Raw genomic sequence first — 27,892 nt, 5'->3', positions numbered from 1 at the left:
AACCTCTACGCTACGGCGAGTCGGCGACTCAAGAGAGTGAAAATATGGCCGACAGCGTGCGTTTCTCGGAGTCGTTCGGCACAGCGTAGGTTTCGCGTGTTCTCGTATCTCTGATAAAAAGTGCGCGCATGCAGTGACACACGCGGAAATGATTCCAGGGTGTTCGTCGTGATAACGTGAAATCCGAAACGGTACGTAGAGCCTCGAGATGGGCGGCACCGTTGGTGCAACGGGATGCGCATACCGTTGAGAAGACCGCGTTCGTCAGCTCCGGTTTACCCTCTGGCTTTGTTTCTAATTACGAAACCATATTTTGTGTCGTGAGACAAGCTGGACGAGCGATCGGCAATGTTCTCGAGTGTGTCGCGTTATCCTGGTTGTTTTTCGAATTTAATACAGTTCTGCCTTTGGCATTGAGAGACGAGGAGATAGGTAGAGGGAAAGAGAGAGATAGAATGTGTTCTGTAGTGGGTCTCTTGGATACAAAAACTCTCTTGAACGAGCTGCTATCGTTTAAACGAGAGATTGTCTCATCTAAGTGTGTTTATTTGAAATGTATAGTTGCACTTTGCGCACCTTAATTAATAATGAATTCGGTTACTTGCACTACACTGGGTTAGCATACAATAAAGGCTGATTTATGTATCTAAATGCAATGGCATAATATAATCAACTTCAACAATAAAATAATATATTTATTAAATAAGGTAACAGTATCATTCTTGGGTATTTAATTGTTTAAAATATGTATATACCCTTAACTGTGCCATTTAACTTTACTAATTTTATTGTATAGCAACTATTAGCATGCACCGATCTTTTCTCTAAATTTTTTGAAGTGGAATCTCACTGTAATGAGTGAGTCAGTCCTGAAAAAGAGTGGCTTAATTTTCAGTTTTGATGAATAAGATTTTAGTTTTTAGAATAACATTTACACTAAAAGTTTTAAAGAGTAATATAATGCAAGTGACATAAAATTAAGAGTTAAAATGATTGAGTCATATCAGGTTTTTCGTACTTCTCATAGGTAGTCATGAAAAAAGTTAGAACAGATTCTTACATTTATATTGTGATTTTTTCAGGTAGTAAAAATCAGATAAACTGGAACCTTTTGAACATAATAATATGGCGAGTCCTTCGCCGCAATCTTCGCCTATGCCACCACCACAAGCACCCAGTCCCATGGGACCTCCACAACAGGCGCCATCTCCATCTAATGCCCAAGGTAGTCCAATGGGACCGCCGCAGCATCATCCTCATAGTCCAACGCAGGGTTATCAAGGTGGTCCACCAATACCACCAGGTGGACCACCCATGTCGCAACCACCACAACAACCACCACCCCAACAACAGAGTTATCCGCCTCATCCACAGCAGATGCCACCTAATATGGGTCCACAGGTATGTTTACCATGATAACTATCTTTGCTCTTAAGTCTAATTTTTCATTACCTGGTTGACTTGTGGTTAAATTGTACCTTATATTTTACCCAATGGACTTCACTTATAACATTATCATAGTTGAAATCCATTGGATAAAATATTAGGTTAAGTCTAACCATAAGTTGATCAGAAAATGAAAAACTAGGTCTTAAGCCCAAAACACATGAAATGCATAACAGTGCATAAACATAACATAAAACCGCTGGACCAATGAGTATCTTATGTTAATTAATATGGCAACTTCTCATGCTGGATGCTTATTGGTCCAATAGTTTTATGTTATGCTCATGCTCTATTATGCATTTCATGTGCGATAGGCTTTAGTTATATCAAAATTTGATGACTTGCATTACATTAGATTAATGCATATTAAAAGCTACTATACATGAAATTAGAAAGGTTAATTATAAAAGCATATTTAATATTTTAGCTCTCCACTGATCAGATAGGACTTAGAAGTTGATACTTTAACTGATTCTAGTAAATATCTAAATTTAAATCTGCAAAAAAAAAAGTAAAATACAATTGAGATTCTGTAACAGTAAAAGTTTGTTGTTAAAATTGTCATAAGTATGCAAGAATTTTTTTTAGATTTTATACAGTCTCTAGAACAATATAAAAATCTATACTGAAATTAAAAAATCCAGACTGCTGATGGAAGATGCAAAATTTTACACGATCAAAGGAAATTTAAATATTGAAATATTCTATGATTTTATCATGTTATTTAACAGAATGTATTATACATGTATTATTTATTTTCATTGTCAAAATTTATTATATAATACTATGCTACTGTATTTAGATACTTTATAATTTATATAAAGCAGTCTTTAATGTACACTAATTTAGTATTGTGCAAGTGATTGAATTTACTATTATTATTTGTAATAGTTGTGCATGTATAGGCACAGGTTATGAAATAGGAGAGCATTTTTTTTATTATAATATTATATTTGGTTAAACATTAAAAGTCCATCTACAAATACAATTTTTATTTATTATTAATATTGTGAACACTTAATGATTGTAATACAATTACTGAAATATACAGTAACTATCAGTGCAGAGAAAAGTACGAGCTATATCAGTCCTAAAGATACAATCTTTTATAAATTTGATGCAGCCTTAAGTCACATTTAGCAATACTGTGTTTGCATATATATGTGTTATATAATATGACATGTAATGAGCACTGCATATAGTAATAGTATTATCAATTTAAGTTTTTATTAAGTATCTCACAATCGGCTTTCTTAATAAGATCCACAAGCTGTTGTGCAATTTGCTGATTGCATGCTGCTATAACCCTCGGAGTCATTAGATTTAGTTCTCCCCCTGTAAATGTGTGTGTGATAATTTTTTATATTAATAGAATTTTTTATGTATAATAAAATAAGATTTACTATGAGAGATTCCAAGTTAGACTATATGGGAAAATAAATTTGTGGAATAATTGTGAAATTAAGTCTTAATGACAAAAGAATCACATATTTACCATCGGTATCTATCACAACTCCACCTGCTTCTTCGATTATTAATTTTCCTGCTGCAACATCCCAAGCATCGATACCTTCAATATGATATGCTTCCACAGCTCCCATTGCTACATAGCACAACGTGAGCGCTGCTGTTCCTAATGATCTTATTCTGAAAGAGAAACAATTTATCATTAACGGTTTTTTGAGCTAATTGATATATACATTAATATACGTTTAAAATATCCTAACAAATATTTTAAAATGTCTTTAAAAAATATATTACCCATGAGTTCCTTGTACTAAAGCGTGCATTCTGCAATATACACTAGCTAAATATTGAGGATCCTTTGCGAGCCATGGTTCCATAGCCACTAATGATTGAGATATGTCTGCAAAAAATAAACATAGTATATATAATTATATAGTTTTAAATATTTCTTACGTGTGAAAGTAGAGTAATTATTTGGATAGACGAAGTAAACAAATTATGGCTATATCATGTTTTAAAGTAATTGCTTTTTGAAGGACACAACTTCTAATGTCTATTAAAACTGCTCAGTCTGCGATTTTAATGGATATTGGATAACCTTCCACTGGAGCGTAAAATGATGAATTTCTTACACTCATTTTCAGCAAGGCCACCATGATATAGTAATACGTGTAATAAATTAGATTTATGTGCGTCTATGGTATTGTATGCTTCATGAAACATGGTTATTGTGTGCAATTCGAATATGAACATATTTTAAGTTTATAGAAGTACTTACCTTTCATGTCAGAAGTTTTTATGGGCTTTCCATTAAGGAAAGCACCACAATGTCTCCTCGCCGAAAAGAATTGTCTCATAAGAGGATTGTATATTATCCCGATTTCCACCTTTTTGTTTACTAACAGCGCTAAAGAGATGCATGTATGTGGAAAACGGTGTACGAAGTTGGTAGTACCGTCTATCGGATCTATTATCCATGTAGGGTCATTGGTCAGTTGTGGTAGACAGCCTTCCTTTGCTGCTGTTTCTTCTCCAATAAACCTGAAAGATTAAATTTCCTTATAATCATTTTGTTACTGGATTGTTGTTAGTAGTTGACTATTAATCACACTCTCTAAAACTTTTAGAGTGAATTGTTATTCTAAAGAGTGAAATTTCACTCTTAAGATTGAAAATTGAGCTACTTTTTTTCAAGACTGCCTCAATTATCACTTCTTAGACTGAAATTCTATTTCAAAGAATTTAGAAAATAATAACTTACTTGTGCAATGGAAACTGCATTGACAATTGTTTTAATAATTTATCCTCTATTTTGCGATCATATTCTGTAACAAGGTCCCAGTCAATCCCCTTACTTTTGATATTCTTTCTGCTATCAATTCCATCTTCTATTATCTACAAAGGATGAAATTATTCCATACAAAATTAGTTACTGAATTTATTATTATTATTTTTTAATACAGTTTGTGTAAATTTTTGTATTATTTAAAATCGTTTTTTATCAGAGAGAATTATTAACTATATTTACGAATATTTTATAATCAAGTTTTTTTTAGTAAATTATTTTGGAATTTAATTTTCTTTAGCACACAATAATATTAATTTGTTGCCATTTTGTCTAATTTTTGTATGTAATTGCATGTCTTTATAATTTAGTTTTAATTTTGTATGAAAATCATGTATTTCCATACAAAATTAGTTACTGAATTGGAAAATGGTAAGATTAAAGATTGGAGCAGAGAAATATAATAGAAAAAAAAAATTTTTTTAATGAAACTTACTCAAATTTTTCTTTTCTTCGACCTTCCTACATTTATTTATAAATATCAATGAAAAATATGTGATAATTGCTTTTTAAGGAAAAAATAAAAAATTTCTCTGAAAAGATATTTTTTATCATTTTTCTCTTTATTTTAATTTTTAATTTTATCATTTTTAAATTCAGCTATCAATTTTACATGGAGATACATGATTTTCAGATAATTATATAATTTTATCTTTTATACTGTGGCCAAAATAATCTCTAAAAACTTCATATCTTGGACTATTGACTTTGGAATCTGCAGCATTTTCTTTGTTATTTGAGAAACAGAAAATCCTTCTTTATGAAAAGCATTAACAAAAGTTCAATTTATTTTTTATATCTTAAAAAATAATTATAAGAGTTAAACGAGTAAACCAATTCCTATGCAAAATATACTGTGCGGGTAAAATATATTTTCTAAATAACAAATAATTTTAATTATTATTATACTTCAGGAGATATTTATATGTGTCTTGCATCATACAATAATTGAAAACTATTTGAATATATATCTATTCTGGTGAAATATAGGCAATAATTGAAGTCATTATAAAGTTGCCACATAAAACAATATATTCAAGTACACAGTTAATAGCTTTAAAAATGTAAATACATTATTTATTGAACATTTGCTGATGTATAATGCATGTTATGATATGGAGACACAATTAAAGGATGTTTATGTGACCGGAAATTTTCCGATAGTGTGTAGTGTAGAAAAAGTTATTTTTGTTATATAGTGTAATAGTGGGAAATAATTAATATAATTCCATAAATCAGACAATTTATAACTAAAAAAATTACGTCTAATTCTAATATGTAGTATTACTGAAATTTTCTGACACAGTGTTTAATAATTCGATTCTTATGTTTGTATGTAAAGAAAAAATTATTTTTGTTTACACGGTTTAATAGTGGCAAATAATTAATATAATTTTATAAATCAGATAATTTATAACTAAAAAATTACGTCTAATATGTAGTATTACTGAAACTCTAAAACACAGTGTTTGATAATTCAATTGTCTTGTTTGCATTGAATTTTTACATTTGTTTACTAAACAAATATTAACCAGACTGAAATCAATCTTAATATCTCGCGTGACTTGGCAACTATCTCGAAGCATCTATCTACATAGATATCACACTCTTAAAATGTGAGTACTTGCCACTTATCATATTTTTTTGAATAAACTTACCTTTCCTGCATACAAGACTAATTTTTCAGCGATTCTGTAGTATTCGTCTAATTTATTTTGCTCGCACATCTTCCCCAATCGTTTCTGTCCCTTTAGTATACTGAGTAAATGATCACAGCCTGTACACTTGACACTGCTGTTTCGTAAACTGCACTCGTCTTTTCGGTGGCGCTGACTGATATATGCCGTGAGACTCCGACTGTCAACGTGCCAGATCGGATGCACGAATGAACGTTGAAGGTAGGAACGGCCGAAACTTATCTTACGGCCGATGATCGCGAAAGTTATATTCCGTCCGCGATATGACGTCAGAGCGCAGACTGGAAGGTACGTTTGTCGTAAGTTGATTACGCACGTGAGTCGAAGCGAGTCTGGGGTCTACATCCTCATCATAGTTTTACGTACTTTCCGCGAAAACCGCGGTATTTTTCTTCTTGCATTCGTTAATAGATTGTATAATTAGGTGACACATCCTTAGTCCATGGATTTTCCATGCGGAGAATGTTTCAAACTTTAAATCCTCGCTCGGAAATTCTTAGCCATCATTAGACGTAGTGGAAGAAAACAGATCATCAAATCACTTCTTTTGTGCGTCTCTATTTGCGATAATTATAGAATATTCCATTCTTGCGTTAATATGTAATTACCTATCTTTTTTAATTGACTATTAGCTCCAAGGAAAAATATGTTCGCAAAAACACGATCGAGATTGTGAAGTAATAAATCATTTCATTCAGTTGAGATAGATTTATTATTGTCTATTTTATGTTAATATAAATCAGGTATTATGTTTCTACTTAATTTTCTAATTATTAACATTCCTTTGAAAAGATCAAGTGTAATACTTTCTGATGCTAATCCATAATTTAATTCGAAGTTTATTGGTATTGTGCAGGCAGTTGAATTATAACAAAGAAATTTTCAATTTCAATATGTATATTTGAAAACTTTTGGCGTTATTTTGTCCTCATGTTTACACGTTGATCGGCTTCACGGATAAGCCTGACAACATCGCGAGCGATTCCTTCGTTGCAAGCAGCTACCGCACGTGGCTTCATGATGTCGATCGGTTCGCCTGAAATAAAAAAGAGAACGGAGGATTAGTCAGTTAGTATAATAGTCATTGGAGCGTAACGAAATGCAAAACGTGATAATTGGCGGTTGGAACAGCACAATAGTCATACGGATAAAAATAAGCTTAAATTAATTGCTCTTACTGTAGTTATTTTTCATGAAATTTTCGAGTTTTTTTTGCAAAATACAGTTACGTTTTGTGATTAGTATTACCGTTTGCGACTGTTAATTTAAATGATAATGCAAAGTATCACCGTATACATTATAATAACCTGTTATGCGGTCCACGACGACGCCTCCAGCTTCCGAAATAATCAGTGATGCTGCGGCTATGTCCCACGTCGAAATACCAGGACCTTCGATGTAATAGGCCTCCACGATTCCAAGCGCGATGTAACACAATGTTAATGCCGCCACACCGAGAGTGCGAATGCTTCAAGGTGAAGTAAATAGTGCGAAAGGATGGAACAGGTTAACATTTTTTTATTATAAACTTGCTTCTAAGACTTACCCCTGAGCCGCTTTGACGATCGTTTGGATCCTCTCCACCGTTTTCTCCCGTAGATCATCTACTTTTATGAAGCCGGATTCCATGCAGACCAGAGCTTTCGACAGTTCTGCGAAATTTTGATATACATGCGCGTTAACATTTGCGAAATAAGTAATATTTATACACAATGACGCTCTTTCTAACTTTATCCTTGTGATATATTTCTGAAGTGTAGTTATGATTTCTCTGGATCATTACCGCTACGCATTTACAATTAGCGTGTTGCAATGCAACTGTTAGCAAGTGTCGATCTATAATATGTGTCATTCTTTAACTTGAAGGTAAAGAGGCGAATAACCTGAGATACGATACATCTATATATATATATATATCTTTTATATTTTCTAACAGCAGGAGGACGTTGATTGTCCTACTTTCAGTATTAATATAAAAAACTTAAATTATCTCTTTTATTCCGAGATCCTTAGATGTGTGAAACTGGTTGGAGCAGATTCTTTTATTATTTCACCGGAAAGTATCGTATATCATCCTTGACGGTTTTGCCCACATTGCATCTTATCAAATTACGAAAATTAGCTCGTTACCTTGTATCTTAGACACCTGAATCGGCTTTCCGTTCAAAAACGCGCCCCGTCCTTTTCTAGCCGTAAATAGCTGCTCGAGAATTGGATTGTACACGATACCAAGGACCATTTCTTTTTTAACGGCCAAACCGATGACCACGCATGTGTGTGGGAATCCGTGGATGAAATTAGTGGTTCCATCGATGGGATCTATGATCCACGTAGGAGCGTCAGTTAATTCCGGTAGGTCTTTACCAGTCGATTCTTCTGCGATAAACCTGATCGTATAGTTGGATTAATTTTCCGTACATTAATTTCTGTACTTGTAAATTATTTTTTGTTAAACGAAACGTGTTGTCTAAGAAATGTTCACTACCTATGGTTTGGAAATGCTCGTTTGAGTCCGCCAATTATTATATCCTCTATCTGTCGATCGTACTCTGTGACGAGGTCCCAATCGCCTAATTTTTCGTCGATATGTTTGAAACCGTTGATAGAATCTCGCAGAATCTTAAAAATAATACTGTATATTTAATATATATGTATGTTACAAAATCGTTGAAAGATCGTCAAATATACAAATAAAAGATAAAAAGATGAGATAACGGAACTATTATTATATTCGCGAGATAAATGCTCTTTCCACATTTCAAACGCGTATACAACTATGTTGGAGATGCGTATGATTGCGCAAAGATTTATACTAAAGATCGCTTGATTTATGGCATTTCACAATTTACACGGCGAATTCTATTTTTCCTGTTCGAGTACGGAAAAATTGTTTTTACGGCGCAGAATAGATTTGTTTATCGCTCTAATCATTAAAAAATTTAAAGGTATTTATTGAATTTATCGCTAATAAATTATCGACGTCATTAGAATGTTCTTCTTATTTTTAAGATAGGAATTTTTGAGAAGTGACAAATGATTGCTAGTTAAATAACTTTTGATATTTATTATTTTCGATAGAATTGGTGTAGATCAATTTTAATTGATCAATTTTACTGCTCGCGCAGAATGAATGAAAATTCATGAAAACTGACGTCAGGATTTTTTGTATTATTTACTAATATAATTGGTACTTGATTCGATATTTTATTCATATACCTATGACTACGTCTCTTCTATCTGATATCTATACAGAATAGGATGACAAATAGCATATTTTTCCTAAAATTCTTTAGATGTAGGCATCTCTTTATGACACACAATACTCGTCTTCTAACTTAATTGGTCTAGAAAATTATCTGAAAGAAGATGTCATATATCTGACATTATAAAAATGTCACAATCTTCCCGTTCACGTCATCTTCAAATATGTAACTATGGAAGTATATATGTAAAGGAATGGTTTCCTAATGTCGTACCGGTTGGCAAGCGATCATCTTAACGACATTGCTTAATATTTTTAGTTTATTGATGCTTTGTTCGATGACCACGTGAAACATTCATTCTAGATGAAGATAAGATCGTGCATTTGTGATGCTCACCTGGGCAGCTTCGCGCGTCAGTTTAATAGCAGTTTCGTAGTACACGTCCTCGGCGTATCGTGCCATTTCCGTACAACCTGGTGAACGCGCGGTACAAACGTGCGTCTGTTTCGACCTCGTCAGCAAAAGACGCGAGCTAGCACTGTGTTGCTCGTGTCTGCACCTCGTGCTTTTTCACTCGGATCGGTCGCGCCTGCAGCAGGTACGATCCGAGAACAACGATCGGCGCATTTTATGGCGCATTCTATCGGGTTTTTATTTCGAGAGCTTTAACTTCTCGAGAAACCCTTTAAAGATTATAAATTTTAACTGCTGCTACCTCTTGTCGACATAAGAAAATATTTGATAAATGGAAGCTACTAATTTGTCTGTTTGTTATATGCATATGATATCTTTGATTGCGATATTATGATCTAAATCCTTTAATTATCATGTCACGTTGATTTTTGCAATGATGAGCTAATAAAACTAGATGTAGTAAATAATGCATTATAAGATGTAATGTCTATTCAAGACTATACTGTCTTGTCTATCTTTATGAGATAACAATAATGCCATTCTAAAATAGACCTTGATTTTATATTCCGTCTGAGATGTACTTAATTGCACGCACCTGCCATTCACCACAATGATGTGAGATGCCTCCCGATGACGCGATTGTTTTATAAAGGGGACGGAATGATCAACAACGCTATCTCGCTGGTTTATTTCCCATACGATATTTAAAGCCTCTTTCTAAACGATTAAAGAATTTACAAATTTTTAATAATACTATCCTTCGTATAGTAATCCGGGAGATATCTCAAATAGTATGGCAGCGCTATTGTGTGTGCGTGATTCACTTGCGATGATAGCTACTGATATAAAGTCATAATAAGATATGCAAATATTACGTTAATTACCAAGATGGGAACTGCAGGTGTTGCAAGTTTTGCGTCTTCGAGTGGTTTAGTGGTCAGACATAAATTATAATAAGTTTAAATTCAGTCTATTTCTGATTGCGTTACTCAATCATAAAATATTTGTAATAATTCATACGACATAAGCTTACTTAAAAGTGATATTTTCTCTTAAATATATTTGTTTTATCTTATGGCTTGTTTATAATGTTTGTTTCTTATTAATGTCTTGTAATTACTATCTGAGTTTATTAGAAAAACAAGGATTACTCTCGTAAAAAATATTTATTTCTAAAAAATCTTAAATATTGCTTGGAAGCAGAATCTCTCAAGAGACTTGATCTATAATTATGCTAATTTTTTTGCTTGACTTGTTAATATACAGCGTTGTTGATTACATAAATATTTTCTAAGTTGATATTATTGGGAATTATTTCTAGAATTTTATTATTATCTTACAATATTTTTCTGATTTGTGATTTCTGTCATTTTCTACGTTTATTGTTTATATTGTAAGATTGTCTGCTTGCAGCTTACACATTTGTTGCGCAAGCACTTAATATTTCTTAATGATCGGCTCAATCTCTATTCAAATTATATATCTATGTTTCTATTTGTTTTAATATCTTTTTGCAAATATTTTTCATTCTAATTAAAATATTGAAACGTATTTAAGTTTTATCAAGAATTAAATCGAATTCCAGCGCTAGCTTTTATTGGAAACAACATTTTTTTTTTTACATTTTTTCCTGACATTTATCATGACATAATAATTCTTGTTTATTTATACATTGCAATGTCTTTAAAAAAGGCGCACATTGCATAAACTCAATGATGCGTTTGAAAGAGTGTAACCGTTTAAATTATAGATATCATACATCGAAAATATCATGTAAATATATATATTGAGACTATCCATTGCAATGAAAAAAAAAATAATGAGGCAGTTTATAACACGTGGATAGCAGCCATGAATATTTATTGTATATAATAAATAAAAGAATTATCGAGAAAGATTTTTTTTCAAAACATCGGTTAATTTTATTACCTTATGTTCTAATGTTAGTATTTTATAAGACAGGCGGCATACAGAAATTCGTTAAATTGTTTTTATTAATTAAATTAACTTTTAATTCACACACACAATATTATGATGTATTCATAGAACAATTAACATGTTATATTAATTAATCGATGAATATGAAAAAATCGGTAATTAATAGTATTAATTCAATAATTAGAAACCTTACTAAAAATATGTCAGAAAACTATTTTAAAAAAGTTTTACTAAATGAATGAATAATTTGAAAGTCAATTTGTGTGTGTGGTAGTGAATTGCATGGTAATCATTTCAATTAATATCTACCGCAAATCTCATACCTACTAGCGAAAATAAATAAGTGTTAATGTGTGCATTATAAATTTTTTCACTAAGAAATAAATAGTCGTGGATAATATACATGATCACACACACATCATTTATTAATATGGCCACGTACGATTTATGTTTCTCCTTCCAGTTTCTGAATAAGTAATTCTGTTACACACTCACATATCTTAGTAATATTTTATGACAAAACAAATTAAAGCAATCCTTTTTTCTAATATATATTTTATAATATATATCTGTTAGTAGGTACAATACTAACATTATCGTGTTTACTAAATATGATAAACTGTGCTATGTTAAACTTTAATTTTAAACGGTGTAATCTTAAATTTAACTCTTACGAAAAATAGTATCGATAATATATCACAAAACAGTTGTTTTAACATAAAATGTAGTTTCAGGAAATATTATTGTGTGTAAAATACGTATATTGTTATATTATATTTTAATATTTTTATACTGTATTAATACGATAAATGTTAAAATTTTATAATGAGTTCGATAGTAAATTGCTTTAAGTAAGCTTTACAATAATTTTACTTCTATTTACAATGACAACGGGAAAATTTATCCAAAGGAAAATTAATTATCCTAATTCTCACTTTACAACATTGGTTAACATATTCGAATTGATCTCGTAGGTAAGACATCTGTAAGTGCGTCAATAGGACTTTTTAACAGAAACGTTTTTAGATTAATTTTTATAAACAATTTCCTTGTATTACGCGATAGATATACGTTCACTGCTGGAACACACCTTCTCCTGTTTTATACTCAGCTCTTGAATCAATTAGCGTGAGTTATTTTTTGCCTTACGTCAAGTTCTTTTGAGTCTTTTTCTTTGTGTTTTTAAATCAGTATCGATGATTAATGTAGATATCTCTCTTGCTAGATTTTCGTTTGCCGCTGCGGTAGTATTCGGCTTCATAATATCATAAGCAGCACCTATAAAGATGATTATAATAATTAGTTTTGCAATAATCGAACATCATCTATTTTTGCATTTATTCCTTCCATTTGATTCTTGTATTGTTCTGTAAGAAATCGTTGTCCCAAGTTTGATTTAAATTCTGTGTCTAATTCTGATAAAATTAAGTCTAAAATTTCCGACTGTAAACTATGATTGTTTGAAAATAATTGTTTTTTTACTTATAATGAAAGTATTTCAATATGAATATATTTATCTATAATATTGCTTTGCAACTTGCGAGTCAATTTTCTGAGCTTCAGTTTTTTTAATATTTATCTTCTAGATATTAAATTAAATATTATATATTTTATAGGTAAATTGTTTAAAGAAAAATTTTTTTATTATATTTATAATTCATATTACGGCAGAAAATTTGCAAAATTTAGCCATTCGTTTAATTAATTTGTTTTTTCGTACCTTTCGAGTCAATAACAGTTCCACCCGCTTCGCGTATAATCAGTATTCCTGCTGCTACATCCCAAGGTTTAAGAACGTTATCCAAATGGAAGCAATCTATTATACCCCGCGCTAGGTACGCCAAGGAAAGTGCAGCTGATCCGAAATTTCTGGTCCTGAATTAATAGAAAATGTATAAAAAGGACCTTTTCAAAATAATAGATATATAATAGACTAGATATACATTTTCATGATTAGCTAAATATGATATATAATTACATAAGTGAAAATTTTTTTCACTTATTCGGTTAAGGCAGTTCTTCATGTCTAATCATATTTTATGAATTTATACAATTTTCAGTTCAAGTTAATTGTGCACCGATTATATCTGTCGGTCTTAAATATATAATAATTATATTTTACGTACACCTGCGTCGCCTCGATCAAAGCATTTACTCTGGCTGCATATATGTCTTTGTCCTTTCCCACTATTTTTATAGCTGACGGATCGAGCACTAGCATTGCTTTTTTTAGATCTGTAAAATATTTGAAGCAATGAGAATGCACTTCTTACAGGTGCACTTAGATGTGGCTTTTCCCATTCGTCGCAGAATTATTTCGGTTCTTCCCCCGAATGAATCAACTATGTGATTAACGTAGGTAATCCAAAGCTTGCTATTAAAAATAAATTATTATTAAACCGAACATGCATTTAGTACTAAGTTTGAACAAAATGGGAAGATACACGACGGAAATCAATTATCACAGATTGCAATGATTATGCAAATTTTATGGAATAATTGCAAAATAAAAAATATAGCATTTTGAAAATCTTTCACAATTGTGAAGACTCGGCGAAAATTAATGTTTTAAAAAATATAATATTGATAGTGTCGTTTCTGCCATTAAATACATTACCAGTGATGTTAGAGACGTGAATCGGTTTTCCATTCAGAAAAGCGCCTTTGCCTTTTATCGCGCTATAGAACTCTAAACTCAATGGATTGTAGATAATGCCTAGAACAGGCACTTTGTGGACTGTCAAAGCTATGCTTATGCAGAACTGAGGAAACGAATGCATAAAATTGATAGTTCCGTCGATTGGATCGAGTAACCATGTTGGTGCGTCTGTCAATTCTGGCATTTTCTGCATTGTAGCTACTGTTTCTTCCGCGATAATCCTGAAATGGAAGATATTTTAGCGAATTTAGTTTCTTAGATATTTAGATATTTAGAACATAATACCATCTTTACGATAAATATTATAGTATTAATTATTAAACTAAATTTAAATTTGATTAACTAATGATTTCCAATTAGTTTATTTTTATGTGATTACAGTTCATGTTGCAACTCACTTGTGATCAGGAAATTCTTTGGATAGGCCTTTAATAAACATTTTTTCAATTTGTTGATCATAATTGGTTACAAAATCCCATTCATTTTTATTATATATAATTTTTTCGTCTTTGACACTACATTCAAGTATCTATGCAAATAAATAATGTAAAATATATAATTATACGGAAAAGGAAGAAAGTTGAGAAATATTTTGGAAGATAATACAATTAATATGAATATTTTGTACTAAAAATTGAGAGAGAGTAAAGATTAACATCTATTAACATTTTTTAATTATTTTCGGGAGATTTTTATATGAAATATTAAATATTTATTCTAAGGATCTCAAAAAATCGAATTTTTTGTTGCAATGTATAGCGTAAAGTTGCAAAGTTTGATGAAAAAAAATATAAGAGAGATAGATAACACGTTGCACGCGAGTGATGAAGCACCAGAAAAACTGGTGCTACAAAGCATACCAGTAGACATGTAGAATTTAGAAATGTAAGAAGTAAGTAGAGCAAGAAAAAGACATTACACGCACAACACACAAAACTCACGCATATTACAACGCTATCATTCATATCCACATACATAATCCACAACACATTCATGTGCATATCAACGCTCAAGACGAAAAATGGGATTTTAGTCAAACTGAGATAAAATGAGTGGTGCAATAGATCGAGCAACTGTGACTTAAAAGAAAGATAGAAAGGAAAAAAGCTTTTTTACAAATGTACATATGATATATATATACATTGTTTAAGATTAATTCAAAATATCGCTTTATAAATGTAAGAATTCTTTCAGATTATTTCTGTGCAAATTCTCTCACTTATTTGTCTACATATGTATAATATACATAGTACAACTTCGTCATTCAATTTTATCTCCCAGAATTGTGCAATTCTTCCGCTTATGCATAAGCTATGACTCACCTTGCCAGCTTGTAACGTGAGTTTTTTCACAAAATCAAAACACTTCACAATGTCCAGATCGCACGACATGATTGCTGACTTCGAGAAACGTACCGGTATGGCTGATCGAGTTACCGTATTAACTACTATGAATGCGGATTTGTGTCTTATAGGTGCCTTTATCTCTGTAACCAATGCTATTTGATAGCGCAGATAACGTAGATAATTAAATCTCAACATTCGAAAGAACTGCGTGTATTTGTTGTACTATTATAACTAGGAGCTTGTCAGAGTTTATAAAAGGCATTAAAGCTTCTAGAAATTTGAAGTTTGTCAAAACTGATATAATGGAAAGAGAAATAATTTCACATGTTTGTTCTTTTTTTTTTTATACACGTAAGTGAAAAACGCCACATTCGGTCAAGGTGATTCTTCATATCTAATATTTCTTGTAAATTTATATTTATATACAATTTTCAGTTCAAGCTAACTATGCGTCGATTATTTGTCGATCTTGAAACACACTAACACATTTCTATATCGAAGCATTCACAAATTAAATTTACAATCAATTTAATATTATCATTGCAATAAACATCTCAAAAACTTTAAATAAATCATTTATTGTAAAAAATATTTTTTTTACTGACAGGTATTTATTTGTATAGTATTGTATTGTACATATATTGAATTTTTTTACAATACATTATATTTTATGCAATTATGCGTATTAATATCGTGTTTGTCACGTTGTAATAAGCATTATTTATCATGCAATTATAATTTATATTTATCAAATAGAGTGTCTATATTTACTGAATTAATATTGTAAAAAACGTTAAGATTATTCTAAGTATAGTAAATGCAATACTTATTACAGTTTGCAATTTGTTGCGATAACAAATTAGAAGTGTTAATGGTACTATTGATTACTTCTGACTGGCAAAAATGTTGTGAACTACGTGTCTCTGTGAAGCACCTCAACTTTAAAAATCGGAAATTTTAATAACAGTACTGCTTGCACCCGCAATAGTTCTAGAGTTCCTGATAGGTTTCATCAACAGTACTGTTGATTTAGGCCAAAAATTTTTAAAAATAAAAATATGCGGTGATAACTTCGCGTGGCACCGCAAGATTTGAAAAAGCCGATTTTTATGACGGAATCTCACAGTACTCGAAGAGTACTACAGTTCCTGATCGATTATAACAATAGTACCGACCATTAAATATTTTTAAATAAATTTTTAAAAAAAGATCTCGCATCTCAACTTTCAAAAAAATTATTCTTTTTGCGCCATTTTGTAGTACTCGAAGAATACTACAGTTCCTGATCGGTTTTAGTGACACTACCCACCTTTTTAATATGTTTAACAATTTTTCGATCCGCGCGGTGGCACCGCACGTCAAGAGTAAAGTGCCCCTAAACGGCCAATACTGGTCGACTTTTCGACTTTTTCCGACAGTACTACAATAGTTCCGAAGAAATATGCAGGTGTCGACCCGAGTACTCCTCGTTTAATACGTTTAAATAATTTTTTAAGTTTTCCGCTGGCACCGCACGACAAGAGTATAATGCCTCTAAACAGCCAGTACTCGCGTCAAAACCTGCATATTTTTTCGGAACTATTGTAGTACTGTCGGGAAAAGTCGAAAAGTCGGCCAGTACTGGCCGTTTAGTGGCACTTTACTCTTGACGTGCGGTGCCAGCGGAAAGCTTAAAAATTATTTAAACATATTAAACGAGGAGCACTTGGGTCGACACCTGCATATTTCTTCGGAACTATTGTAGTACTGTCGGAAAAAGTCGAAAAGTCGACCAGTACTGGCCGTTTAGGGGTACTTTACTCTTGACGTGTGGTGCCAGCGCGCGGATCGAAAAATTGTTTAAACATATGAAAAAGGTAGGTAGTGTCACTAAAACCGATCAGGAACTGTAGTACTCGAAGAGTACTACAAAATGGCGCAAAAAAAAATAATTTTTTTGAAAGTTGAGGTGCGAGCTCTTTTTTTAAAAATTTATTTAAAAATATTTAATGTCCGGTACTATTGTTATAATCGATCAGGAACTGTAGTACTCTTCGAGTACTGTGAGATTCCGTCATGAAAATCGGCTTTTTCAAATCTTGCGATGCCACGCAGTTACACGTGTAAAAGTTGTTCCAGACATGGCCAATGTATGATATGGATACCAACATTAACAAATATTAACGAATACATTGGCTACCAATGCTAGGTCAGTGTTATATGGTATATAAATATATAGTACGAACATGATTTACCAGAATTATCTATATGAATATAGGCCAATATTTAATGAATATACGTAAAGTTGGCGCACTTGGAGCCGTCTTTACACATGCATATCATGACTTAATTATAACAATGTTAGTAAGCTTGATGGGGAAAAGGAATTCGACTCGAGTAATTTATTAGTTATATTACGAGCACAGACAAAGTAGTAGCTATTGAGTGCTCGTTAGGACAAGTACCTATTCGGAATTTATGAGTCGCTTACAAATTAAAGTTAAGAAACATATATATTTTATATATATGAATAAAATAGTTCTTTATTAAATACGATTAATTTTTAATACTACTACGTACTTCAAAACATTTCTACTTGAATTATGCACGAGTTATAACAGACTTATTATGTATTTACGCCAGATAATTATTTACGAGATATGTAAAATATTGTTTATCATTATATTTGAGATATTAAGAAAATAACAAAGCGTAAATAATATTACTTACTATTCAGTAACCGTATGTGTGTGCTATTTCCTAATGCACTTTCAACATAGTTTGCTTGTCAGTAGGCTTGGTCAGGCCCGCTGTTACTCTCAAACTGCAAAGTATGCTCGTATGAACTGGCCTCGCGTGCTCTCTTACAATTAGCGTTATTAATCCCATACATGACCTTTACTTGTTCAGTACACTGATTTGTTATACTTATCGCGTCATAGCGATTTTCAGTATCTCGTGATTAAATGTATTGTACACTTTGTCTCGTTTGAAAATAATATTGCATGTGTCTTAACGTTATTTCTGTAAAAATAGTAAGTGAGGTAATGATATTAGTTGTTTTCTAAATATATAATTCATCAATTGTAATTTGTCTGCCAACTTGTAGAATGAACCTTCAGAAATAACATGATATCTGACTAATTTTATTGTACATGTGTCTTAGAATATAATGAATTTCAATCAACGAAGTGACATTAAAGACAATCTTTCATGTCTGGCAATCGATAATCCTCTCAATCATACGCAATTACAGAATATACAGCCTTGGTCATAAGTATAAAGTACCTCCATAAATAGATGTTCTATATATAACAAAAAATAAATTAAAAATGGTTTTATTGAAAAATAATTTATAAATTTAATATCTTATTAGTTTTCCTTAGATATTTTTATTGTCACGTTTTCGAAGAAAATGCAATTGATGGCGCTTTATACTTGTGATCCAGGCTAGTAATAGAAATATAATTAAAAAAATAATGAAATCATAAAAATATCTTAATTTATTAATTATAGTTTTGTATTTAGAATATTTGTTTACTATTTTTTAATGTATAACATTTATTGATAGTTTCATAGATAGTTTCATTGGTACATTTTTCTTCTTTTATGAATGATAATGTGTTCTTTAAACATTTAGTATACAAGGATTTAGTACAATAATTTAATTTTCAAAATATATCAGTAATTTTTTTCAAAATTTATAGTACTGTACACTGTTAAAATATTAAATAATGTAATTTGCATATACTGTTTTGTTTATCAGTTAATGTTTGTGATAGCTGTCTTGGTAACATGCCTCAGGAATGTGATATCATTTAGTTGGCAACGTGAACAAGGCGTAAGAACTTAACTTGTACTGTACACGCGAATATAATTCGATTAAATAAATACGTCTTAATTTACATGTGCCACGCAATCGCATCATGACTATATACATTTCTTTTACACCTGATCCTGTCGTGTTCACGTGCAACTTTTATCAGCGTGATGAAATTGACCGTTATTACTACCGTTGATCGAAACTATAATATAATGGGTATGTTAATCATCACGATATAAGACGCACGTGATGAACAATGCCATGTCAATGCTATTTTTGCAGATTTTTATCTCTGTGTAATTTTATATAGTTCTATAAATTTTGCAAACATTAGGAGTATTATTGTTATACGTAGACTTTATTTAGCTCTATTATTTTTTTAATTTTATTAAAAATATTTTGTCCATATTCTGTGTCATCAGATATGTTTAAATCTCTAGTATATATTTATATTAAAATATATTAAAAAGCAAATCGTGAATCATTTATTTAAAAATTTAATTTGATTTCCGAAAATATTCTTCTGTATTATAAATATCGACTTATGTAGGATTTTTCCTTTTTTTTACAGAATCAAGGCGGCCCCGTTGTACCTACCTCTCAAGGTCCTGGAGGATCAATGGTACCTGGACAAATGGGACCAAATGGACCACAAAGTGGATCTCATATGATGCAAAGTGGTCCCAACCAGATGGGTTCTAATGGACCCGGACAGATGGGTCCTGGTGGGCAAATGGGACCCGGTGGACCCGGCCAAATGGGTCCTGGAGGACCTGGACAGATGGGTCCAGGAGGCCCAGGACAAATGGGTCCAGGAGGCCCAGGACAAATGGGTCCAGGAGGCCCAGGACAAATGGGTCCAGGAGGACCTGGACAAATGGCTCCGTCACATATGGTACAAGGTGGTGGTCCTTCTGGTGGACCTCATATGAGTCAGGCTGGGCCAGGACAAATGGGTCCAACTAGTGGACCTGTTCCAGGATCTCAAATGGGTTCTGGAGGTCCTCAAAATTCTCAAATGGTTCCCGGTGGACCTGGGCCTGGCCATATGGGTGGACCTCCAAGTCACATGAACACAAGCGGTCCACCAGGACCAGGCCATATAACTTCTGGTGGTCCTCCCGGACATATGACTGGAGCAGGACCTCCAGTATCAGGACACATGAACGCTAGTGGGCCACCAGGATCAGGACATATGAACGCTAGTGGTCCTCCTGGACCAGGTCACATGAATACAAGTGGACCTCCTGGATCAGGAGGGCATATGAACAGCGGGCCACCGATTCCAAGTCACATGAATGCGAGTGGTCCACCAGTATCTACACACATGAATGCGAGCGGTCCAGGAAGTCATATGGGTCCTGGTGCTCCTGGTCAAATGCCCACAAGTGGTCCTGTAGTGCACAGTATGGGTCCAGGAGGTCCGAATCAAATGGGCCCGAATGGTCCGAATCAAATGATGGCAAACAGTCAAACACAAATGGGGCCTAGTGGACCGATGGGTCCCGTTGGACCAACAGGACAAATTGGACCAAATGGACCTGGACAAATGGGTCATAATGGGCCGTCACAGATGGGTCCGAATGGACCTCAAATGGGCATGGGCGGTCCACCTGGACAAATGAGTATGAATGCACCGGGCGGACAAATGGGCCCTGGCGGACCTGGTAATCAAATGGGACCTACAGGGGCAGGTAATCAAATGGGACCAAGCGCACCAGGCAGTCAAATGGTACCAACCGGTCCAGGTGGACAAATGGGACCAGGAAGCGGTCCCGTAGGTCAATTAGGACCTAATAGTCTTGGACAAATGGGTCCTGGAAGTGGTCCAGGTAGCGTACCAATGACAACAAGTAGTGGACCTGTTTCTATAGGACCCAATGGACCTACCGGAATAGTAATGAGTGGCCCTGGTGGACAAATGAGTTCTAGCAGCGGTCCTGGAGGACAAATAGGCGCAGCAGGTCCTGGAGGTAGCTCTGGAGGACAAATGGGTCCAGGAAACGGTCCTGGAGTACAAATGAATGTTGGCAGTGGACCTGGCGGTCAAATGGTGCCCGGAGGCGTACCTGGACAAATGGGATCAGGCAGTGGACAAATGGGACATGGTGGTACTGGACCTGTAGGTCAAATGGGACCAGGAACTGGACCTGGTGGACAAATGGGGCCAGGCAGTGGTCCTGGTCAAATGGGACCAGGCGGACAAATTCCATCAAGTGGTCCAGGACAGTTGATGCAAGGAGGTCCGGGTGCTCAAATGGGCCCAAATGCTTCGAGTAATCAAATGGGTCCGAATAGTCAAATGGGACCGTGTGGTCCAAATAATCAAATTAGTCATACAAATGCAACTGGGCAAATGGGACCTAATGGACCAAATATTCAGCCTCCTACTACTCAAATAGGTCCTGGTAGTCAAAATCAGGGTCAAGTTCCCGGTAGCACAGCACCGTTAGGATCGGGTGCTCCAGTAAATCAAATGAGTCAAACTGGAAGTGGACAAATTGGTCCTACTGGACCTACAGGACCACCTGGATCAGGACAAGAAAATCTGAACGCTCTTCAAAAAGCGATCGATTCTATGGAAGAAAAGGGCTTACAAGAAGATCCACGATATTCTCAATTGTTAGCCTTAAGAGCTCGTCAAGGCAGTGGTATGGGTGACAAGCAAGCCTTCAATTCACAACAATTGCAACAATTACGGTATATAAATTATATTATAACAATTATATATTATATATAAAATAATTTTTTAAATATGAAAATTATGAAAAAAATAATTACAAAGAAAAATGTATAAGTCTAAATTTAATGTAAATGCGAATAAAAAACGGTCGTACGAACATGTTTAAATTATACGTGATTTTAATTTTCTAAAATAATAATTTAATTGATTAAGTTATTTTGTACATATTTTTAATATGTTTGTACATATTGTACGAATTTTTAATATTTTTAACTTAAGATATATATAAATATTTTTTCTACATTTCTTTTTTTATTTCGTAGTCTTAATTTTTTCTCATATTCTTACAGAGCTCAGATAATGGCATACAGATTGTTGGCAAGAAACCAGGCTGTACCTCAACAGGTTGCACTAGCTGCTCAAGGTGAGTTAATATATCTCTATATATAAGCTTATAAACTCTGGGTGACTACTCTATCTTTTGTATTGCTTTCTGCCACATAATTTGTTTTGCTTATTTTAAATTAGAGCTTTTCTAGTTTATATGTTTGTTTTTCTATTTTACATCTATTTGCTTTATTATATATTGTTTTAATATTATAAGTTTACATAAAAAAATTAACGACTTATTTCTTGAACATTGTATATCATTTATAATTCATTAGAAATTTGTATACGCTACTGTTATATAATATTTTATTTTAAATGCTTTTATCTTCTTGAGTATACATTATGTTAAATACTTTCTGCTTAATTTCCATTTCTGCTCAGTAACTTTATGTATTAGAGTGTGTAATTACAGAAATTATGCTTACTGATAGATTATAATATTATATTTAGTAACGTATAATATAATGAGTGTGAAACGAGACAAATATATAGTGGTACTTACAAAAGTAGGGTAGAATGATCCTGATTTAAGGCGGATTTGAATAGGTGGCGCGCCTCCTCCTCCAGGGATGAGTCAACGCCCCATAGATCCGTCTCAAGGCCCTGTTACAACATCTGGGCCACAAATACCAGGTCCGAATGTTATTGGTCCCACAGGTGTTCCTAGACCAGGCTGTCAAACGCCGCAACAACAGCAACAGCAACCTCAGTCCGGCGCTAAGGCTAACAGAGTGACAAGTATAGCAAAACCTGTAGGATTAGATCCGTTATTAATATTGCAAGAACGAGAAAACAGGTAGAGACAAGACGAACTATTGTATTAATGATAAAAACCATATTTTTATGAAAAAAATTTAATGCTTGGTAACAGAGTTGCAGCCCGAATATCGCTTAGAATGGAGCAACTTGGCAATCTACCGACAAATATGCCAGAAGATCTTCGTATACAAGCTCAAATTGAATTACGTATGCTGAGAGTACTAAACTTCCAGAGACAATTAAGATCAGAGGTTCTAAAATTAAATAATTTATGGATTTGTCATTTTATATGAAGTTATGGAAACTCTTATTTATTCTTTTTAATACTTTCGATCTTTTTTTTAAAGATTATAGCATGTACTCGAAAAGATACCACTTTAGAAACTGCGGTAAACGTGAAGGCTTATAAACGTACAAAACGGCAAGGTTTGCGTGAAGCTAGAGCTACTGAAAAATTAGAAAAACAACAGAAATTAGAAGCAGAACGTAAACGAAGACAGAAACATCAAGTAAGAATTTATTTAATTATACTTAAATCGTAAACTTTGAATGTCATTATATAGTATTATCATTAGCAAGATTATCGCTGTCAATAAACGAATACACATTTATGTTTGCAGGAATTTCTTAGTTCTGTATTACAACATGGCAAAGACTTTAAAGAATTTCATCGCAATAATGTCGCAAAATTGGCTAGGCTTAACAAAGCAGTGCTTAATTATCACGCGAATGCTGAACGGGAACAGAAGAAAGAACAAGAACGCATTGAGAAAGAGCGTATGCGTCGTCTTATGGCGGAAGATGAAGAAGGATACAGAAAATTAATTGATCAAAAGAAGGATAAACGTTTAGCATTCTTGTTATCCCAAACCGATGAGTATATCAGTAATCTTACGGAAATGGTTAAGCAACATAAAATTGAGCAAAAGAGAAAGCAAGTCGAAGAACAAAAGCGTAAGAAGGTAATATAAATTTAACACTAGCTGTTCTTTTATAACAAAGTGCCTATAATATTGATGGAGTTCTATGATTATGTAGAAAAAGAAGAAATTACAAGATAGTGAGAATGCTGAAGATGGTGGAGCCAATGACGATACTCGTATTGGTGTAATAGAAACAGCCACTGGTCGCACATTAACTGGCGATGAAGCACCATTAATGAGTCAATTATCAGCATTTTTAGAGGCTCATCCCGGGTGGGAGCCAATTGACTCAGATAGTGAGGACGATGAGGAGGATGACGAAGAGGAGAATGGAGAAAGTGAGGATAAATCCTATAGTAAATAAGTTTAATCTTTAGATTTAAGTACAAATCTTTTAACTTATAAAATATTAATTAAATAGGCAAAGATAAATCAATGGGTGATTCTGAAGAAGAAAAGGTAAAGAAAACGATACATAAAGCGAAAGTGGAAGATGACGAATATAAAACAGAAGAACAAACATACTATAGTATTGCTCATACGGTTCATGAGGTTGTTACTGAACAAGCAAGTATTATGGTGAATGGAAAGTTGAAAGAATATCAAATTAAGGTTAGTTCTTAATTTTAATTATTTTTTTAAATATAATTTTAGTTTTATAATATATTTTAAACATATATAAGCTCACAGTTCTTAATGATTGAAAGAACTTAATGAATGCTTTTAGGGTCTGGAGTGGTTAGTGTCATTGTTTAATAATAATCTGAATGGTATTTTGGCAGACGAAATGGGTCTCGGTAAAACAATTCAGACTATTGCTTTAGTAACATATCTTATGGAAAAGAAGAAAGTCAACGGTCCATTTCTCATCATTGTTCCTTTATCGTATGTTTCTTTCCTGCTTTTAAAAACGCTGCAAATAATTAATTTAAGTAATAATGTTAATATATACTTCTAGGACATTATCAAATTGGGTTCTTGAATTTGAAAAGTGGGCACCAAGTGTTGTCGTAGTGTCGTACAAAGGTTCTCCAGCTGGCAGAAGAGCAATACAATCTCAGATGCGAGCTACAAAATTTAACGTCCTTTTAACAACTTATGAATATGTTATAAAAGATAAAGGTGTATTAGCCAAATTGCAGTGGAAATATATGATTATTGATGAAGGACACAGGATGAAAAATCATCATTGCAAACTTACCCAAGTGTTGAATACACATTATTTGGCTCCTCATCGACTATTGTTAACTGGTACACCATTGCAAAATAAATTGCCAGAACTGTGGGCTCTTTTGAATTTCTTGTTACCTTCAATCTTCAAATCCTGCAGTACATTTGAACAGTGGTTCAATGCTCCTTTCGCAACCACTGGCGAGAAAGTAAGTATTTTGCACAAACATATTTTAATACAGCTCTATTTCACATTATTGTTATCTTGTTTAGGTGGAGCTGAACGAAGAAGAAACTATTTTGATTATTCGTCGTTTGCACAAAGTATTGCGGCCTTTCTTGTTGAGACGTTTGAAGAAAGAAGTAGAATCGCAATTACCCGACAAAGTGGAATATATTATCAAATGCGATATGTCTGGCCTACAGAAAGTTCTTTATAAGTACGTAAATATATCATATGTGCTTAACTTCATTATAAAATTAATTTGTATAAGCATAGTACATAAACAAACATTTTCTTCTAGACATATGCAAAGTAAAGGAGTGCTACTAACAGACGGATCGGAAAAAGGAAAGCAAGGAAAAGGTGGTGCCAAAGCTCTTATGAATACAATCGTACAGCTGAGAAAACTATGCAATCATCCATTTATGTTCCAAGCTATAGAAGAGAAATACTGCGAACATGTAGGCACTGTAGGTTCTGGTGTTATTACTGGGTATGTATCTCGAAAATTGTTGACTACTTTATATATGTGTAACATAAAACATTAAGTTTGTATTTGTTATTAGGCCCGATCTATATCGTGCATCTGGAAAATTTGAACTTCTTGATCGTATTCTTCCTAAATTAAAAGCTACGAATCACAGAGTATTACTATTTTGTCAAATGACACAATTAATGACAATTATGGAAGATTATTTAGGTTGGCGAGGATTTATGTATTTACGACTGGATGGTACAACGAAAGCGGAAGATAGAGGAGACCTGTTAAAGAAATTTAATGATCCCGGTTCGGAATATTTCCTTTTCTTGCTATCCACACGTGCCGGTGGTCTTGGTTTAAATCTTCAAGCTGCTGATACAGTTATCATCTTTGATTCTGATTGGAATCCTCACCAGGTTACATGATATTAATATTGATTACAATAAATCATTCATGCGATATTTAACTTGAAATTGATTTACATATATTTGCAGGATTTACAAGCTCAAGACAGAGCACACAGAATCGGACAGAAGAACGAAGTGCGTGTACTCCGATTAATGACCGTTAATTCCGTTGAAGAACGGATATTAGCAGCAGCTAGATATAAATTAAATATGGACGAGAAAGTCATTCAAGCTGGTATGTTCGATCAGAAGTCTACTGGTTCTGAGCGACAGCAATTTCTTCAGAGTATTTTACATCAAGACGATGCTGAAGATGAGGAAGAGAACGAAGTACCCGACGATGAGACTGTAAATCAAATGATTGCTAGGACTGAAGGTGAATTTGAGAAATTCCAGAAATTAGATTTGGAACGGCGACGTGAGGAGGCCAAATTAGGTCCAAATCGCAAATCACGACTGCTAGAAGAAGCTGAGTTGCCTGATTGGCTGGTAAAGGATGACGATGAAGTGGAAAGATGGACCTATGAAGAGGACGAAGACAGATTCCTTGGAAGAGGTTCAAGGCAACGTAAAGAAGTTGATTATACAGATAGTTTAACCGAAAAAGAATGGTTGAAGGCAATTGATGATGATGGCGCAGAGTATGAAGAGGAAGAAGAAGATGATAAAAAGAAAAAGAAAACACGGAAACGTAAGAAGAAAGGCGAGGAAGATGATGAGCCTATACCGAAAAAACGAAGAGGTGCCGGATCTTTGGTCGATCCGAAAATGAAACGGGCTATGAAAAAATTAATCACAGTAGTTGTTAATTATACCGACAGTACCGATGGCCGATTATTGAGTGAACCTTTTATGAAATTACCTTCACGAAGAGAATTACCCGACTATTATGAGATTATTAAAAAACCTTTAACTATTAATAAATTATTGCAGAAAATTGAAGAGGGCAAAGTAAGTATTTACTACATTCTTTCATGCTTTCTTTTTTTATACATCTATAATTCAATAATTTTATTATTTTCCAGTATGCTGATTTAGATGAGCTGGAAAAAGATTTCATGCAACTTTGTAAGAACGCTCAAATTTATAATGAAGAAGCGTCACTAATTCACGAAGACTCAATAGTGTTACAATCTGTTTTTACAAATGCACGTCAGCGTCTTGAAGAGGAAGGTAATAATTCTGACGGAGATGACAAAGGTATAAATATTTTATTATGTTATTATATAATTATTTAGTAAACACTAAATTTCTTTTTCTTAATACTTTTTTAATATATTTTTTTATTGCACAGATGGCGAAGACGGCTCGGATGCGGATTCCAGTGTAAGAATGAAAATTAAACTAAAAGGAAGAAAAGGTGAAGGAAGAGGCGGTCGTAGAAAAAGAGTTACTAAAAAATATATATCTGACGATGATGATGATGCTGATGATAATTAAGAAGTATTATGTTGCTTCTTGAAAAAACTATGGGAAATATAATTTAAGTATTTAATCTAATTATTTGAATTATGTTACATCTTAAATAGCAAAATCTTA

At 33.2% G+C, this 27,892-nt stretch overlaps 3 protein-coding genes across 3 annotated transcripts; 1 reads left to right on the top strand and 2 right to left on the bottom strand.

The window, feature by feature from the left end:
- Nucleotides 1-84: 84 nt before the first annotated feature.
- On the top strand, nucleotides 85-27,892 carry brm (ATP-dependent helicase brm). Its single transcript, XM_018541245.1, has 19 exons — nucleotides 85-191; nucleotides 1,083-1,401; nucleotides 19,889-20,060; nucleotides 20,109-22,017; nucleotides 22,351-22,424; nucleotides 22,937-23,186; nucleotides 23,262-23,400; nucleotides 23,497-23,658; nucleotides 23,770-24,111; nucleotides 24,188-24,410; nucleotides 24,494-24,684; nucleotides 24,800-24,957; nucleotides 25,031-25,451; nucleotides 25,516-25,682; nucleotides 25,767-25,958; nucleotides 26,032-26,362; nucleotides 26,441-27,304; nucleotides 27,379-27,553; nucleotides 27,648-27,892. The coding sequence occupies exons 2-19, from the start codon at nucleotides 1,126-1,128 to the stop codon at nucleotides 27,791-27,793; spliced, it is 6,192 nt and encodes a 2,063-aa protein (XP_018396747.1). The 5' UTR covers nucleotides 85-191; nucleotides 1,083-1,125; the 3' UTR covers nucleotides 27,794-27,892.
- LOC108774983 (inositol monophosphatase 1) lies at nucleotides 2,572-6,158 on the bottom strand. The gene is made up of 6 exons (XM_018541243.1): nucleotides 5,917-6,158; nucleotides 4,175-4,308; nucleotides 3,692-3,954; nucleotides 3,208-3,313; nucleotides 2,942-3,093; nucleotides 2,572-2,781 (listed from the first exon to the last, which is right to left on the bottom strand). Exons 1-6 carry the CDS (start codon nucleotides 5,983-5,985, stop codon nucleotides 2,660-2,662), a joined length of 846 nt encoding a protein of 281 aa, XP_018396745.1. The 5' UTR covers nucleotides 5,986-6,158; the 3' UTR covers nucleotides 2,572-2,659.
- LOC108774984 (inositol monophosphatase 2) lies at nucleotides 6,803-9,790 on the bottom strand. The gene is made up of 6 exons (XM_018541244.1): nucleotides 9,555-9,790; nucleotides 8,441-8,574; nucleotides 8,086-8,342; nucleotides 7,502-7,607; nucleotides 7,263-7,423; nucleotides 6,803-6,991 (listed from the first exon to the last, which is right to left on the bottom strand). Exons 1-6 carry the CDS (start codon nucleotides 9,618-9,620, stop codon nucleotides 6,873-6,875), a joined length of 843 nt encoding a protein of 280 aa, XP_018396746.1. The 5' UTR covers nucleotides 9,621-9,790; the 3' UTR covers nucleotides 6,803-6,872.

This window comes from Cyphomyrmex costatus, unplaced genomic scaffold (genome assembly GCF_001594065.2).
Source record: "Cyphomyrmex costatus isolate MS0001 unplaced genomic scaffold, Ccosl1.0 scaffold28, whole genome shotgun sequence".
Classification (NCBI taxonomy): domain Eukaryota; kingdom Metazoa; phylum Arthropoda; class Insecta; order Hymenoptera; family Formicidae; genus Cyphomyrmex; species Cyphomyrmex costatus.
Note: the sequence above shows the minus strand (reverse complement) of the source record. Positions and strands in the feature narration are given on the sequence as shown.

Coding starts and splice junctions, on each gene's coding strand:
- LOC108774984 (XM_018541244.1), bottom strand. CDS start 9,620: ATGGCACGATACGCCGAGGACGTGTACTACGAAACTGCTATTAAACTG. Junction 8,575..9,554: donor TGACGCGCGAAGCTGCCCAG/GTGAGCATCACA, acceptor ATTATTTTTAAG/ATTCTGCGAGATTCTATCAA. Junction 8,343..8,440: donor CGAGCATTTCCAAACCATAG/GTAGTGAACATT, acceptor CTATACGATCAG/GTTTATCGCAGAAGAATCGA.
- brm (XM_018541245.1), top strand. CDS start 1,126: ATGGCGAGTCCTTCGCCGCAATCTTCGCCTATGCCACCACCACAAGCA. Junction 24,411..24,493: donor CGAAGAGGAGAATGGAGAAA/GTGAGGATAAAT, acceptor TTAATTAAATAG/GCAAAGATAAATCAATGGGT. Junction 24,685..24,799: donor TGAAAGAATATCAAATTAAG/GTTAGTTCTTAA, acceptor GAATGCTTTTAG/GGTCTGGAGTGGTTAGTGTC.
- LOC108774983 (XM_018541243.1), bottom strand. CDS start 5,985: ATGTGCGAGCAAAATAAATTAGACGAATACTACAGAATCGCTGAAAAA. Junction 4,309..5,916: donor TAGTCTTGTATGCAGGAAAG/GTAAGTTTATTC, acceptor CATCCTTTGTAG/ATAATAGAAGATGGAATTGA. Junction 3,094..3,207: donor TTAGTACAAGGAACTCATGG/GTAATATATTTT, acceptor TTTCTCTTTCAG/AATAAGATCATTAGGAACAG.